Here is an 18,066-nt window from a genome sequence, read left to right on the forward strand (position 1 = left end):
TCAGTAATTATTTGAGGACAAGGCAATGTGTTGTGTGATTTCGGGGAATTAAAGGGTCTGGGCTTTGCCTCATCAAATGGAATCCATGAAGTACTTTAGGAAGTGAATAGCTTTTGATGGAGTTCAGGACACGCGACCCCCAAATATGACTCATTGACAACAGGACGTAAGAGTCAAGATCCCTCCCTGTTCACTTGAAGTTAGTGGGGAGAGGCCAGTGGAAGTGAACACATAACTGATTTAATTGCAGCTCGAGATAAGAACTAGGAAGAATTTGAAACAGGGAGAGGTAAGGGGCAAGGAGTCCTGCAGCAGAGCAGCCTGGGATGGGGTGATGGGGGGTTCCAGCTGAGGAGGCAGCACGTGAGCCAGCCCTGGATGATCGGGTCAGTGGTGCAAAGACTGGACGGAAGGGGATTCCAGGCAGAGGACCAGCAAGTGCAAAGTCCTCGAGCAAGAAGGAAATTGAAGAATTTCAGGAACAGAGAGGAGGCCACTACAGAAAGAACAGAGCAAAGGAAGGAGAAACAGAGGAAATCAGAGAGGTAGGCAGAGGCCAGACAGGGGAGGAATTGAAATTTTATCCTAAGTGCAGTGTGGGCTACTGAGCATTCAGCGAGGGAGTAACAAGATGTGATTTATGCTCTTAGAAGATCATTTTGGCGATTGTATGGAGGATAGATTGAAGAGGGTGAGAATAGATGCCAGGAAACCAGGTCAGAGGTACTTCGAGGAGCCATGGAGAGGTGCTGGTGGCTTGGAGAGGGTGGCAACAGTGGAAGTAGGAGGAATTTGATTGATTTGGAGTTTGCTTTTGAAAGTAGAGTGGACAGCACTTGCTGAGGGGCTGTATGTGTGAAAAGAAAGGAATGAAGAAGGGCCCCTTGGTTTTGAGTTGAGCAGCTGAGTGGATGGTGGGAGCATTTACTGAGATGAGGAAGAGTCAGGAGGGGCTGATGTGGGAGAAAACCCTTCTGATAAACTGGGGTTTTCTTGAGGAGAGAGGAAAGTGAGGTTTGGAGAGGTGAAGGGCCTGGGCCTGGTCCTGCAGATGGAACCAGGACTTGGATTCAGTCTGACTCTGACCTTTGCACCCTTGTCTGGCTTCATGGCTAAAATTTTATGGATCAAGTCCAGGAGGAGGGCATTCAAGGCAGAGGAAATTATGAGTGACAAAGTGGGCAGCCTTGGAGCAGCAGTTCGGGACTTACTGCTGGAGAATTATTTCTGGGTCCTTGTTAGGGAGGGTCTCAGAGAAACCTAGATCTAGTTTCCTTCTCAATCTCCCTAAGTTAAAATTTAGTCTGTCATCTTTAGAAGTTTTAAAGCTAGAGCATTTCTCCAGGCTAGACAGCTTACTCAAAATTTGATTTGAGGAACATGGCTGCTTTTTCTTTTTCTTTTTTTCTTTTATCATACTGAAAAAGAATCCTCTACAATTTTTCTTCTGAAGCCTTATTTTTAGCTGCAAATTTGCCCTCTTTTCCCCTGAATTGTATGAACTGCCTTCCCTGGACTCTCCCATTATGTGAGCAGACTTGTTATTTCAAGAGTTACTGAGTTTCCCTGTTTCACAGAACTCAGAGCATTTAGAATTCCTTTTAATTCTTTATGTAAGAGTTTGTTCTCTTCATCTTTTCTGTCTGGATATTCAGCCTCCAGGTAGAGATCAGTGGCAGCACAGATGAGACCAAGCGAGGGTAATTTGCCATAGAGGTAATTTTCCTTCTTTCAGAGGAAGCAAGTTGTGTAAATAATTTCTGCTCAGTGCCCATCTTGTCTTCTGCTTAGTGTAGTATTTAACACCACACTCTACACAGTTAGGCAGTTGACTTGTGGCTTTTGATGATGAATAACATATTTCTAGTTTATGAGTATTACCCAGTCTCATGCTTTGGGAATTAGGAATTTTGTTTTTCAGCTTGTGAAGGAAAAGCCGGGCTGGACTAACGAGATAACTCACAAGTCTAAGAATGTGAAAGAAAAGCTGGGCTGGGCTAACAAGATAACTCACAAATCTAAGTATCGAAATACTGATCTGAGTTCTGGACTAACTTGTAAATCTAAGTTAATTAGTGTTGGTTTGCTGTTCATGTTTTTTTTTTTTTTTTGCTAGCCAGCTGGATTTTCAAAGATACATATCTGGCTTTGAAATGTTGGTTTGCTGCCTCTCTGCCTCCACTTTTGTGATGATGATGCTGCTAAAGCTGTTCCATGCCTATTGGCTGAATACCCCAAGCTTGTACTTTACCCTATAAAACCTCATGCGCATGTCTTGGAGGTGCTCAGAGCTTCAGAGCAGAAGCCCCTCTGAGCCCGCGCGTAATACATCTGAGTACTCCAACCCTCCGAGTGGTGCTTGTTTCTTGGCTGGCCTGTCTTTTCCGTAACAAGCTATCACACTCCCTTTTCTGTTTTTTCCCCCCAACATTGGATAGCTGGATAGGAATGTGAAACGCCTTCATCTCACTAGAGGTCTTTTTAACTCTGAAAATGAGTTACTAATAGAATGAAGTTGAGTGCCTGTGGCTTGTTTAGTAAATATAGTGATAAATATTGAGTCTCACAACACATGCTTACATGTTTTTCTATTTAAAAAATGCAGGACTAAGTGGATGAGGAAAAAGAGGAGGTACAGTGTCACTTATCAGTTTATTATCCCTCTGCTCCAAATTTACCCTTCTTTGCTTTGTGATATTGGCACTGGACCCTGTAAACTTTTCCCTTTTGCCCGCCGATGCGGCGTTAGGCTGCGTCAGTAGAGGGACTGGAGAGAGACCGCGGGACGCGAGCAGCGGGAAGTACAGGTGGCCCTTCAGCTGTGCGGGTTCGCTTACACGCCGATGCTCTTCAGTAGTAAGCAGTCCTGCCCGGTCCGCGGACGCCGCGGAGAGCTGCCTGTCAGTTGTGTGTGGGTTTGCACTGCGCAAGGGGTCGGCGCCCCAACCTGCACTCGTTGTTCAAGAGTCAGCTGCGCTTCCGTTCCCGGGTCTGATTCTCGGTTCTTCAGGCCAAGAATTCAGGGGTCCTCACAGACCAGTTTAAGCAACACCCTGGAACCTTCCTCTCCCCACCTGCCAGCTGTTTCTTAAGGCGCTCCAGCTGTATCCTGGGCCGCCTTCCCTCCGAGAGAGCTGTCTTGACAAACAGCAGGCGCCTTGCACAGCGCAGCGCCGGCTGGTGCTCTCCTGGAAGTTTCTGTGCCACCAGCAGCGGCGTGTTTCTCACTATGGGGTAGCCACACCCTCTTCGAAGGGGTCTGAACCTCAGCCTTGGGGAGAGAAAACTCCCCCGAGACCCCACTCTGCCTCAGCCTAGATGTGTTATTAAAGCCCAGAGTGCAGAGCACAGACCTGAAGCAGGGCCTCCCTCTGTCACCGGCGTTTGGAGCAGAGAGCAGCAGACTTTTTTGGTAAAGTACCAGATAGTAAATCGTTCAGACTTTGTGAGCCACATATGGTATCTGTTGCATACTCACTCTTCATTTAAAAACAAACAAAAAACCCTTCAAATTAAAAAAAAAAAAAGTTCATGGGCCATAGTTTGCTTACCCCTAATTTTTTAGTATGAATAAATTCTCACTTTTTTAAACTAGAGAAGTTTAACCTGAACCAGACCTAAAACAGTGGGAATTTTAGATTTAGCATGGACTTTTGCATAGCAAATCACCGCAAAGCTAAGTGTCTTAAAACAGCAATAATGATTTGTTACTTTCACAGTTTGGTGTGGCGGGATCGGGGAGCAGCTTGGCTGGGCGGTTCTAGCTCAGTGTCTCCTGCTGGAGCTGCCGCCACGTGGCTGGCTGTCAGCTGGTGGCCTCAGTTCCTAGTCATGTTGACCTCTCCACTGGGTTTCTTGAGCATTTTCATAATGTGCTGCCCAGAAACAGTGATCCAAGAGACCAAGCAGCAGCCACAGTGCCTTTCATGACATAGCCTCGGAATTCACCTGTCATCACTTCTACGGTATTACGTTGGCCGCACAATTCAGCCCTAATTCAGTGTAGGAGGGCATTACGGAAGGTTGTGAATACTGGGATGTGTGGATTATTGGGGACCATTTTGGAAGCTGGCTACCACAAGACTTTTACATGTACTTGTTTGGAAGTGTATGCAGTGATGCTTACTAAGTTAGTAGTGTTGACAAGAACAGAATCTTAGAAACCCAGCTCTTTATTTAGAAATCCGATTAATGAAATAATGTATAATTAACACACAATTACATATAAACAGCAGCTTCTAAAGTGCTCAATTTAGGTAAAATTATGCACAGTATAATGCACAGCTCTCTACTATCCATTTAGTCAAGTTCCTCTTAACCGCATTCCACTTCTTCCATCTGTAAAACGTGCAGGCATGCTGAGTTCTTGAGGCTCTTCCCATCAGTTGAATTGTTGACTTACCAAGAATCAACTGTTCATTCCCAAGCATGTTTATATTGTATTTGTTATTGTAATTATGTACTTTATAAATGGTGTATAAACCAAAGAAATATGACTGTAAGTGTACCTTTATGAAAATTAATTGAAATACTCTGGACAATTTAATAAATATGAGTTATTCAAATTTATTGTTGAATTAGATGTGGACAAGCCAACAGTGAAATCCCAGGGACAAAAATCATGAAAATCTAGAAAAATTCTGAACTGAGATTGCTTCTCAGGAGTCCTAAAGGTCTTTCTTTAAAGAAATGGAAACTGGAGATGTCAGATGGTGCCTTATGGATAATGGTTTTTGTAGAATATCAATCAGTGGGTTCCCTCTCAAAGGAAAGACTTTAACTGTACAACAAAATATTGGCAAATGAATGAAAATTTATTTGTTTTGGGTGTTAAAGTGTTTAAGATATGTTTGCACTATTCAGCATATTTCCTCTTATTACCAGCTAACTACTGGTCATAATTGCATTTGATAAGAGGAACTCCCACATCTTAAACTAGAAAGGACTTTGGAAACGTGGTCTGAGGACTTATAGCTTGTGTTCCAGAGGAGCCTAGGGGTTTGGAAAATTTCTCTGGGATTCATCTTAGGGGGAGGTAAATTGGTGGGATGGGTAGGGAGAGTTACAGGGTGGTCAGCTCACTGGGGCTGTGGTCTTTCAGAGCAGTTTCTCATCTATGTATTTTATACATTCCTCCTGGGTAGGAGTACATTTGGACATTCAAGGGTTTCACATTTAAAAAAATATTTGAAGCCACTTACCTTATTCAACTTATTAATTATATCCCTGAACAAGTCCTGAAAGAAGTTGTGGGATTTGCCCTTGCGAACGTGGCTAGAGTGAGTCAGTGAGAGAAGCACCAGGATAAAAGCCCCGGTGAGCTGATGCCCTGCGGTGCTTTGCTTCTTCGTGGTGCTCAGTCTCCTCGATAGATACAGTAGTTTCTGAGAGCATTCTTTGTTTGTTTTGACATTCTTTCCTTTACAAGCCCTTTAACCTTATATTGCATTGAAATAAACTTTAACTGAATCTTGGCTAAATTTGAAGTGAAAGAAATCTAATGGGAATTTACATTACTGAAATAGTGAATTTCTGTTGTCAAAAACTGCTGTTTTGACAGATTAAATTAAACTCAGTTATATTTTATTAAATACTTTATTTCATCTTTTCCTGCATCAAGCCCATCAAGTCTCCGTTCTCCATTCCCTCCTTGTGTGAGTGCCTGCCTCCTTCCCTTCTCTTGACTCTGCTGAGCCTCCTCTCAGATTCCACCCCCCTAGACCTTTCCTCCTTTTCGTCAAGGCATGTTTAAAGAATGTTTTTCTGCTCCAAATGACCATTGCACATGTAATATGCCCCATGCTTCTAAGCAACCCCCTTTTTTTTTTCTTCTGAGGCTATGTTTTCACAGCCAGAGGGCTGGCTTCTTGAGGGCAGCATTCTGTCTCTGTTGTGGCTCCCCGTACAGTCCTAGACTAAAAGTCACTCTTCCATCCTGTGTTGGGTTAAATTGTCCTTGGTTTGCATATTATGGTTTCACAGGACCACCTTAAAAAAATAATCTTTTCTGTGCTTAGATCCTTGTCAGTTTCCTTTTTGTTTTTGTTTTTTTTCCTAAAAGAAATTATTGGATGCCAGTAGACCTAAAAGAGCATCTTGCCATAAGATGTGTTCTGCTTTATAGTTATTTTCAGGAGTGACTGATGACATTTTTAGTTGGTTTTTAGTTTTTCTCCTCTTGGAGTTGTCTGTCATTGCCAGGTTTTGTTGCAGTGCCATCTTGATAGATATCAGGGCATGGTGACCAAGTGAATGTCGGGCTCTGAGGCTCATACTCCCAACTGATGACTATGAAACTATGATGGAGGCAGAAAGGGGTGAGGTTAGAAAGTAGAGATGTAAGGGGCAGATGGAAGATAGAAGTGCATACATTGTATTTTGGAAGGAGTCCAAAATGAAATATATATAATTATAAATTCATAACATTAGAATTGACAGAAGCAAAGAAATATCTGTTAAAGTTTAAATCATGTTGGCTTTCAGTCAAACTCTTTTGTTTTTCATTTATTTGAATAGGGCACAATATTTTACAAGGAATTTTTAAAAGAAACCCTGACTATGTCATTAAATAGGCCCACAGTGGTATAGATTGAAAGCGTTCTGTGTATTGGTTTTGCAGATCCATGAGCAGAGTTCCCGCTGTGCTGACCCACAGCCTCAGCCTCCTATCCTCTCCAACACCCAGGCATCAAAGCGAGGAAGCCGACTTGATTAGCTCCATCTGGCCAGAACTCTTCATTCTTGATTCTCTTCCTTTCAGATAATTCTTGACAATAATTAGTTTAGATAAGGAGCAAATAATTGGTTATGTACCTCCCATGTAAAGTTTTCCTTCCTAAGTGATTTCTCTCTCTGGGGCTCTATTTTACTGTATTCTCTCCATTGTTATCTGTGCTTTCATTATTCCTGTACTAAGTCTGTTGTAAAGAATTCTCACAAATGAGAATTTAAATGTCATTTCAGGAGTCCAGTTCAAATTTAGCTGAGCATCTTGAATAATAGTCATATAGGAAGTGCATTGTCCCTAAGTCTAATGAATTTTCAGAGTGAACATTGCTATGCTGTTAGAGCCCAGTTCAAGAAACAATATTACCAGCACCCTAGAAGCCCCCTCATGTTGCCTGTTAGTCGCTGCCTAAACCCTGAAGTATAACCACCATCCTGCCTTCTAACAGCATGGTTTACTTTTGCCTATTTTTTGCAACTTACATAAATGGAATCTTAGAACATATACTCTTTGTACTGTGTCGCTTAACGTATTTGTGAGATTCATCCATGCTGTTGCATTGCTAAAGTCTTGCATCTGATGAATATACCTCAGTTTATTTATTGTATTGATGATGAAGATTTCTGTAGCTTCCAATGTTTGCTTATTATAGAGAGTGCTTCTAGGAATGTTCTTATGTTTGTCTTTTGAGCACATACGCAATTTCTTCTCCTGGTTTATATCTGGGAGTGGAATTTCTGGGTCATTAGGTAACGTGTGTATTTGGAGATAACTGCCAGCTTTTAGAGTGGTAGCTGGCACACTCACCAGCAGTGTATGAGAGTTCCAGTTTGAACATAGATTTAGTCTCAGATTCCTAGCCTGGGGATCTGGCCCAACGTGGAGCAGATGTCTGGTCAGTTGTGATGAAGGGACTGGGGATATCACATAATACAGACATGGTTTGGGGGACCCCACCATTGCTACACTCTAGGTGGAATTAGAGGCAGTTTTTAGAAAATGGAGGATTGTGTGAGCTAGGTAGATATCCCAAAAAGCTTCAACATATGTACAAATTAGATGGACAAAGGAGGCTCTGAATTGGAGATACATACAACTTTGAGTCATCAGCAAAAATAACGAAGTTGAAGCCATGTGACTAGGTGAGATTCCCCAAAGAGAATACACAGAGTGAGGTGGGAGCAGATAGCCTAGGCTGGAACTCTGGAAAACACCAACATTTAAAGGATGACAAGAAGAGGACTCTCTGAAGGAGGCTGAGAAGATACAATCAGAGATCTCGGGAACGTGGTATCATGGAGGCCAAAACAGAGAATGTTTCAAGGAGAGAGTGATCAAAAGTGGCCATTTGCTTCTGTGAAGTCAGTGACTAAAAAGTTTTCAGTTGCTCTGGAAACAAGGAGAGCAGAGGCCTTCTGAGATTAATTTCAGGGAATGATGGAACAGAAGCCAGGTTGTAATAGGTAAAGAATGAGTGAAAGCTAAGTAAGACAGCAAACGTGACCAGCCCTTTCATATCACTTAGCTAAGAAGCGAGAAGCGGGTGGGGATGTAGAGAAGATGGTAAGAAGGTAGGAGAGGCAGGAGCAAGCTTACCTGCTGGTGGGGAGAGATCTGATGGAGAAGATACTCAGCAAAGTGAGGTCTCTAGTGTAGCAGGAAGGGTTGGGCTCCCAAGCTCAGGAGAAGTGTGTTAGCCTTAGGGAGACACAGAAAGACTTTATCCCGGTAACAATGAGAAAGCAGGGAAGGATGGCTGGATTGGTGCAGAACTTTGAAGGAGCTGGGTGGCTCAGCACACGACTGCTGCTCAGGAGGTATTTGTTAAATTAACTGTTGACTGAACAACTTTGTATTTTTATGTGTTATATACCGCAGTTGCATTGATCAGGTCCCTGCACATCCAGATCTCCCGTGAAAAGGGATCTGCTGCAGAGCTTCTGTCACTCAGGGGAGCAGTCACTTCCACGTCCGCCACAACAGAGTGTGCAATAGCCTGGAATTATGTGCTTGCTAAAGAATTCCGGGTATGTTCCCTTTATCAGGTGCCCATCGGTTTCCCATTATGGAACCACTACCTTTGTCATACAAAGCTCTTCAGGTACTTCTGCAGTATATAAAGTTGTGACTATAAACATAGACACTGATTTAAATAAATATGTGTATATATTCGTTCTAACATGTATATAAATATATACATATTATGTATATACATGTGTAAATACACAAATATACGTAAATGTATACATAATGCGTAAGTATATACACATATGTATAAATGTATACGTATTAGACCATACATAGCTAAATAAATACCTTTAGTTTGGGAAAACAGATAATAATTATATTGACTTTGCAAAATATTATGACTGCATCTTGGAGTTGTTTTTAGACCTTGAGCCATGTTATTTTGAGTATCTTTAATAGTGATAAGCACTTACAATTTGATAGTTCTGAATAGCCAGATGTTGTTAGGAACCAAGCCTGGTGCTTTTTCTTATTCAGCTTCCAGCTTGTGTCTTAAATCTTTTTAAAGTAAATTACATGCTCTAATGATATCTGTGGGATACAACTGAGCGATCCCTGAAAAAAAGCAGTAATAACGGAGTTTTCACTTGAGGATGTGGAAAGGGCAAATCGCAGCACCATATTATTGTCGAAAGCCTCATACTGAGACTAGCGTCACAGTGGGGTGCTTTTGGAGCAGAGTAATTAAAGTCCTCCTCAAGAGGCTTTTATTTAGCAGTATTCTGTTTTCATTTTATTTTTCTGTATCAGTGTATCACTGTTGCCTTTCAGCTAAGAAATTTAAATATGAACGCTTCTCTCTGATTTATATTCATTATGTAAGTTATGCTAGTTCCTGCTGTTGTCCTTGGCAGGTCAGTGTCTCCCTTCACCCCACGTCAAATAGTTGTTTCCTTTTCGAAGTCATGCTGCTGCATCTTTATATTTTCAAATGAGCTGGGCTTCTTTTGGGGTCATACGTTCTATTTCTCGATACTTGACATTTTCCAAATGCATGTAGAATGTCAGGTTGGAGCACAAAAAGCTGCTATTGCCACTCTGAAAGGATGAAAATAGTGAATTTTTTTAAACTGATTTTTTTTCCTTCAGTCACACTCAGTGACGTGTTTTTAGTTAAAAGGCAGTGTAGTGGAGTTGTTGTGATATATTCTCTACTAGACTTTAATACTGAAAGTAATTGATCATTTGTTAACATTCAGGAGAAGCAGTATTATTCAAATTTGACTGTATAGGTAAGTTTGTTTAACAGATAACTGATGCTGTCCTGAAAATGTGAGCCCCCTGACTGGATTAGTAAGTGATCGACTTCTCAAGATGGGTCATGGGTGGGATGTAAATTGAAAGAAGGTGCTGAGTTTGGGTGAGTCAATCTTGAAATAATTGACTTCTGCATGTGTAGTAGTTTGTGTACGTTTTCACAATGGTCTTTTAATAATACTCTTCTAAGAAAGGGTTGTCATAGGATGAATATGATAGTTTCTTTTTTAAGCTTTATTGACATGTCACAAGAATGCCAATAGTCTTAGAGTTTCTGAATACGAACTTGTAAAGGGTACATAAAATTTTTAATTAAAAAAAAATTTCAATTCCCTAAGTAACCATAGTTCTCCACTGGCATGCAAAAAAGTTTTATTTAATGTTTGATCCCTTGTTAAGGGGAACTTGTCAGTTCTCTCTATAAATGATAGTTTTGAGATTTGCCTGCACTTACTGTTTTTAGCACTGTTTTATTTTGAAATAATTGCAGATTTATAGAAAAGTTGTAAGGTTTTGTTTCTGAACTGTTTGAGAGTAAGTTGTTGACATGGTGCCATTCCCTCTCAAACACAAGAACATTCTCCAGCTTAACCATAAACAACCAGCAGAATCAGAAAACTAACATTACCACTATCTAATTCTTAGACCCTGTTCACATTTTGTCAATTTTCCCAGTAATATTCCCTGTTGCAAAAAATTCAGAATTACACTTGAATTTAGCTGTCTTGTCTCCAATATGGAATATTATCACATTATTTCCTTGACTTTCAACGATTTTGACTCCTTAGAAGATTACAGTTATTTTGTAGACTGTTTCTGTTTAGGCCTGTCCCGTGTTTCCCTGGGGTTTGATTCAGACTAAACATCCTTGTCAGGAGTCCCACGAAAGTGCTGCGTGTGTCCCTCATGCTGCGCGATGGCAGTTTGCCCCATGACTGACAGTGTGCACTTTGATCACTTGATTAAGGTGGTGTCTGCCAGACTTCCTCCCTTTGCACTTGCTGTCTTTCCCTTGGTATCTTGTGTGGAGGCATATTAAAACTACATAAATGTCTTGTTCCTTATCACACTTTAATCTTACTTATTTACTTAATTATATCAGAGTGGACTCATGGTTTCCTGTTTTCTTCAATGGATTATAATCTGTTACTATCATTATTGATTTTAATGCTCAGATGGTCCTGGATTTGATCACTGGGACTCCCTGCAAGCTGACTGGTGCCCCCTTTTGACATGTCTCCCATTGTTCATTGAGCACTTCCTTGCTTTCTAAGCTCATCTTGTCCTCTCCATGCCCCAGCCCTGGAATTAGTCATGTCTCCAGGGGGCTCTGGTTCCTTTTGGATAAGAATGGTATTTAGAAGCCCAGACCTGGCTGCTCAGTACGCTCATTATTGAGAGTGTTATTCCCCATAGTCCCCTCAAAAGTTATTTTTTATTTGTTTATTTATATGAAAATATAAATATATAAATTTAAATCTTTTATATTTATATACACATACATTAAATATTTGCATCCTTTTTAGAAGTTCTGTGTTCATGTTGTTAGTTTTATTTATTTATGTTTTTCCATATTAAAAACCATGAATTCATACCAATACTTCCAATTTCATTCCAGTACTACAGGGTTCATTCTAGTGCTCTCTCTTTCCATAGTGTAGCTCCCTTCTTTGACGGAATAGATATGGTTATTCTTGATCTAGTTGCTTGTTGGGTCAGTTTTCTGGTGTGTGACAGCCTCTCACCTCTGCCACCACACCTTCCCCTGCACGGATACGTTCCTCACCTGGTTCTGAGCCGACCTTCCATGGGGATGCCCTCCTCACCCCATTCAGGCTCTGCTACCCCACACGAACCCCGCTTGCACTACGTGGACGCCCTCTTTGCCGGGCTGAGGCTCGGACACCCTGGTGCCGGCTGCCCCGCTGCGGGGATGCCCTCCCGCCACTCTCGGGTGCAGACTCCCCACCTCGGGCCACTCCTCTTCCCACACATACCCTTCTCAGAATAAATCCTTAAAGAAATGTGATGCGTCCCAAGTAGGAAAATGAAGTTAGATCTTTACCTGACACACGATGGTGAAACTGTAGAACCCCAGAAGCAGAAAGGGAGAAAAAAAACTTTCAGAAAATCTTAATTTTACACAAGATGTGTTAATGGAGGCCAGAAGGCAAAAGAATATCTTCAAAGTTCTGAGGGGAAATAACAACCTGGAAGTTTATATCCAGTAAACTATCATTTTCAATAAAATTAAGTCTGAGCGATTAAAAGATTCTTACTGAAAGTTTTTCTCAGGAAGCAGGAAAGTGAACATATAAGAAAACAGGATGTAAGAAGAAATGGAGAGCAAAATAGTTGGAAAACTTACAGATGAATCTAAGAGACAATTACTATGTAAAACAGTCAAGATGTCAATTTGGGAGTTGTAAAAAGTAAGGTATTGTGATTGTGATTGATACTGTCTAAGATCCTTGTTCCTGTTCAGCAGTAGGGTAGAAAAATAAACTACCCTCGAAACTAAGTAAGAATGTCTCAGAATGTAAAGGGCAAACACTGAAAGGATAGAAGGAAAAAAAAAAAAAACCCACACCATGTGTACTTCCAAACCAGTAGAGAGAAAGTAATATAAAGAAAGAGTTAAATTATTAGAAGACAAGAAAGAAGAAGGAAGCAAAAGAAAATCAGGATAAATAGAAAACACAAAATAAGAAGACAGATATCCAAATTTATTCAAGATAACAATAAATGTAAACAGATTAAACTCAACAGTAAAAAGGACAGAAATCGAATTTATAACAGACGGGGTTTACTACTCACACACAGGCTCTCAGTGAAAGCACTGCTCAGAATTTAACATGGATGGAATAAGAATGCAGAAGAAATATTGAACAAGGAAATGGGTAAAATATGAGCTTCAAAAAAGAAGAAATCTCAATCATTTTAAACCGTATTTGATGTACCCCACCTACTGTGGAGTTCTGTGGAATGTGTGAAGCAAGCACACAAACTCCTTAGTTACATAACTGTTTTGCTTTGAAGCTTCTCCTTGAGTTCATTAGTTTTCCACCCTGTGGTGCATCATGATTTTCTGTAGAACCTCACACTGAGCTCCCAGCTTTCATGATTTCTTTTTGCTTCCCTGGACAAAACAAAAATCAAATGGCTATACAGCAGCTCTCTTTTGATGAACTCTTCTGACTTGTCTCGAGATTTATATTTTAAATCTGCCTAGCAAAAATGGCATTTGTAGCACACAGTAGGCAGTTCTCTTAATTAATACTCCAGTCTCTTTCAGGTACTGCATGAGTCATCGCTGTTAAAATAAATTTTTCTTTTTGATCTGGGCAGACCAAGAAGAGTAGTTAATACACAAGACTGAAACAGAAAAGAAACAGGAGTAGTACCTACAGCACTTGGCTGGTAACCAGCAATAACTTTCACCTGTTGACTTGCACTGTCTCAGCCAGGCCACATTTGTATCCCTTCTGATAAGCACTTGGCATATAAGCCAGTTCTCTCGACTGACCTCAGCAGGACCCCTGAAATTATATTCTTGTGTGTGTGTGTGTGTGTGTGTGTGTGTCCCTTCCTTGGTTCCTTCGTTCCTTCCTCCCCTCGGTCCCTCCCTCCCTCCATCTCTCCCTCCATCTCTCTCTCCCTCCCCCTCTGTCCTTTCTCTTCTTCATCCAACAAGGAAATGCTTTTGAGAGCAAAATTGTAAAGAAAGATTACAACCCAGAGAGAAAATGTTAGGCTAATTTGCTTTCCCTGCTCTAGTCTGTTACAAAACATTGAAATATTAGAGTGTATTGGCCAAAAACAAATTATTTGCAACTAATAAATTAGTTTCAGCATTATTGTATGAATGCAATTGCTTAATATTTGTTTGTAATAGAAGCACCTAATATCTTTTCCCTCTGATTCAGATCACTGGTACCTGGGAGCCTTCTTTACTTGGGTTTCAATAGTGTGGAGCTGGTTTTAACAGCTGTTTCTGTCTTCCTAGGACCCCTGCCTTACTCTTCATTTGGAGACAGAGCCCACTGCTCCCTGCAGGTGTGGGCACAGCACACGGTAACCTGAGCCAGGTGCAGTTCCCCATTCCTTTTGCCACCAGGGTGACAGTCCAGCAAAGCAATTTAAAGAGTCGGGGCTTCTAACAGCTTGACTGTGTCACTTATTAGCTGTGTGACTGTAGACAGACTACTTAGTCTCCCTGTGTTCCAGTATTCTGATAATTAAAATATGAGAAATAACCTGCACATGGATGTTTGTAGCAGCTTTATTCATAACTGCCAAAACTTGGAAGCATCCAAGTAAGTTAGTCGATAAATTATGGTACATCCAGGCAGAGGAATATTATTTACACTAAAAAGAAATGAGCAATATAGACAATAGTATTAGAATCATTGAACTTGCTGAGAGACTAGATCTTAATTATTCCCACCACAAAAAAGAAATGAAAATTACATGATATAATACGGAAAGGAATGTACACATATGGATAAATGAATCACTGTGCTGTTCACCAGAAATTAACACAACATTGTAAATCAACTCGAACCCATTAAAAAAAATAAAGTCTACATAAAAAAAGAAATGGGGAAGAGGCATGCTGGGTTAGCCCCACAGCTTGTTTACCAACTCCAGCTCTCTAGTGACTTCGTATTGTCAGTGCAGAGTTAATTTTCATGATAAGTTAAGTGATAAATACATTTGAATGGAAAAAAGGATAGGAAGCAATAGTGTGTACCTCAAATGTTTGCTATGAAGATTAAATAAGATACTGCATGTAAAACATTTAGTTAATACAAAATGGTGGGAGGGACCATTCTAGACAGAATAACATGTGTTACGCCCCTGAGACCAAAAAAACTTGTCATGTTCTGGGAACTGAGGGATGACTAGAGTAAGGTAAGCAAGGAAAAGGGGAGAGTGAGATGAGATTGAAGAGACAAACAGTGTCTAAGTCATGTAGCATCTCATCTGTCATGATAAGCTTTTATTTTGTTGAAATGTGAAGGGAATCCATCGAAGAATTTTAAGCAGAGGCTGTGGTGATGCTGTTTACATCTTAAGATCACCTCTGCTGCTTTGAGGAGGGTAGCATGGAGCAGACCAAAGGTAGAAGCAAATTGAGTTTGGAAACTGGTACAGTAGATGATGGTGGCCTGAGCCAGAGCATTAACAAAAATGCTTAGCATGCATGAGATCCTGGGTTCAATCCCCAGTACCCCCGTTAACAAAAAAAAAACAAAAAAAAAGGAAAATGGATAAACTGTAGGTAGAATGGATGGCTTGATGGAATTGACAGGCTCAAGATGACCCCTGGGCTTGACTTAAGCAGCCAAGGAGATGGTGGATCAGTTATTGCAGAGAAAGAAGAGGAGGAGGTTTCAGGGGGAAATCAAGAGTTTTGTTCTGGATAAACTCACTTTCAGACGTGTGTGATTATGTAAGGGGAGATGTTAGTCAAGTATTTGGATGTCCTGGTCTGGACCTCAGGAGCGGTCTGGCTGCAGAATTGAGGGGCTAGCAATAGAAGCCTGTTGGGTAGTATATTGGTTTTTTTTTTTTTTTATTGAGGTATAGTTGATGTACAATATTACATGGGTTTCAGGTGTACAACACAGTGATTCACAATTTTTTAAAGGTTATAGTATCTGCTTATAGTTACTATGAAATACTGGCTATATTCCCTATGCTGTATAATGTATCCTTATAGCTTATTTATACATTGTAGTTTGTACCTCTTAAAATAGGTTGTTACCCCTGTCTTGCCCCTCCCCCCTCATTGGTAGTGTGTTGAAGAGTGAATCGGGACCTTAAACTTACACAGCACTGTATGTCAGTTGTATCTCAGTGAAACTGGAAGGAAAAAAGTATTTAAAAAACAAAGCACGAATGGGAGTTGAGGTTGAACCAGTGTAGACAAACTTTTCAGGAGAACATATGAACAGGACAGTAACTGAAGGGATATGTGGTTAATGGAAGGTTTGCACTTCTTAAAGATGAGAATGATTAGGGCATATTTGCCTGCTGATATATTGAATGTGTAGAGTGTGAGAGGCAGTGATTAAGAGGAAGCTAAGATTTTGAGAAAGCTTTGAGGTATATAAGACGGCGAGCACCTGAGGAGGGGTTGGCCTTTGAAAAGGAAGGTCACTTGATTTCAGTAGGATGGAAGGAGGTGATGGTGAGGACAGATGGAGTTCTGTAGGTTTTATGGTGGGAAGATGAGAGAGTCGAGTTGGCCATGCAAGGTGGGTACACTGGGCAGGGCTTTGCAGGCAGAGACAGGAATAAGTGCAAAGACATGGAAGCAGGCAGCAGTGGGCCACAGTCAAGACACTGCACTACACCCCGCCAATCTGAAATAGAGGGTTGGGCGGTGGGCAGTGCTAGTGATGATAAGGTGAGGCTGGAGAAGTGGCAAGAATCAGCTCATGGAAAGTTGTCTTTGGTATTGTTTCTCATTGCAATGGAGAACAAATGGAGGTTTTTAAATCTAGAAATAGTTTGACTTTATGTGATTTTAGAAAGTTGGAATAGATCTTAACCTGGAATGGATTGGTGGGAGAGGCTAGTTCGGAAGCAGTTACAGTGATCTAGATGAGATGGTAAGGATCTGAACTAGGGCAGCAGAGGTGGAGACAGAGGGGAGAGGATGGAGTTGGGGGCTCTGTAAGAATTAGAACTAGTAGGCCTCAGTGACAGTTCACTTGTAACTAATGGTCTACCAGTTGTTTTATGGAATATTAGTTGTTTAGGATAACTCTTAGGCCTCTAGTTCGAATGACTGGTAATTAGTGGTGTGAGTCCATCAAGACAAGGACTGAAGGAGAAGATCAGGTTCCTGGAAGACCAAGACAGTTTAGCTCAGGAGGTACCTGTGGGCTGTCCCACTGAAGACATCTGGTCAGCCTGTCTGGGGGTGGTGAGCCTGGTTGCTCCAAGGATGCCCAACTGTGTCTGTTATCCTTCGATTCTGAACCTTAAGATTTGCTTATTTGGGTTCAAACTCCTAATAATTTGGGGTTCTGTTAAACAATATGAAAAAAAAATGTTCCCCAAAGAAGTTTGATAATACATTATTAGGATCCTAAAACTATTACTGCTTTATGATCCAGTCTACCCTAAAGAAAAGAAAATGCAAAGATTCATGTGCAAAGATGTGTAGAATCAATTTAGTTGTAATGGTGAAAAACTAAATATGATATGCATAGAAAATAAACTGGAAGGTGTACGTCAGTGTTCACTGTGATGATTCTAGGTGATGGCACTACTGGTAACTTATCTTTTTGAGAGTCTGTGATAGATTTTCTAAAATGAGCATGCAAGGAAAAACTTTGTAAAGTAGTGTATATAATGGAAATGTCCAGCAATAGGTAAATAATAAATTCTGTTTTATCTTTATCTGTAGGATAAGTGGCTGTGGAACTATTTAAATTATTTTGTTTATGAGAAGTTTTTAATGAGTTAGGTCAATGCTTATAAAACATTAATGATCAGCTCTCAACTCTACGATTATATGAGCGTATATATCTACGAAAAGACCAGCATAAAATAAGTCAGAGGTTGAGATTGTGGATGCTTGTTTTCCCTGTTTAACAAGTTTTCCACAATGGCTCTTAATATATTTTTCTTTTTCTTTTTTTTTTTTTTTTAAGTTTTCTGGTTTCTATAGGGCTTTTGCTTATTCTTCTACTTTCCTTGAAAAAGTTCTATTTTTTTCTACCACTTTAAAAAATTGTAGATTGAATGGTTTCCTTTAAGTGTTTGACAAACTCTTAAGTTTCTCATTATCATTGTCTTCCTTCTGAACATGACAAGGATCTTCACATGTTCTAAGAATTCACTGAGTATAACATACCAAATCTTGTTTAGCTTTTCACTCATTTTAACACACACAAAAAAAAATGGTTTAAAATTTCTTACAATAAACTCTGTTACTTCTGCTCTGGACTATTTAAAGGTAATTTGGGGGAAATGGTAAAAATATGATTCTCATACAGTTATACGAATAAACATGCATTAAAGAACTTATTTTACTC

At 40.4% G+C, this 18,066-nt stretch overlaps 1 protein-coding gene across 6 annotated transcripts in view; it reads left to right on the forward strand.

Moving 5' to 3' along the window:
* MCUB (mitochondrial calcium uniporter dominant negative subunit beta) overlaps positions 1-18,066 on the forward strand; it is an 82,873-nt gene that overhangs the window by 42,816 nt on the left and 21,991 nt on the right. For 2 of the 6 annotated variants that reach the window (XM_032461688.1, XM_032461680.1), the window contains exon 3: positions 14,019-14,100. The exons of 1 other annotated variant lie outside the window; for it this stretch is intronic. In XM_032461688.1, the coding sequence (XP_032317579.1) occupies positions 14,019-14,100 (82 nt within the window). Of the gene's footprint in view, positions 1-363; positions 546-8,716; positions 8,755-14,018; positions 14,101-18,066 lie in introns of those variants that run through there. 3 more of the 6 variants (XM_032461696.1, XM_032461704.1, XM_032461715.1) reach the window with 3 other exon arrangements.

Source organism: Camelus ferus, chromosome 2, assembly GCF_009834535.1.
Source record: "Camelus ferus isolate YT-003-E chromosome 2, BCGSAC_Cfer_1.0, whole genome shotgun sequence".
Lineage (NCBI taxonomy): Eukaryota > Metazoa > Chordata > Mammalia > Artiodactyla > Camelidae > Camelus > Camelus ferus.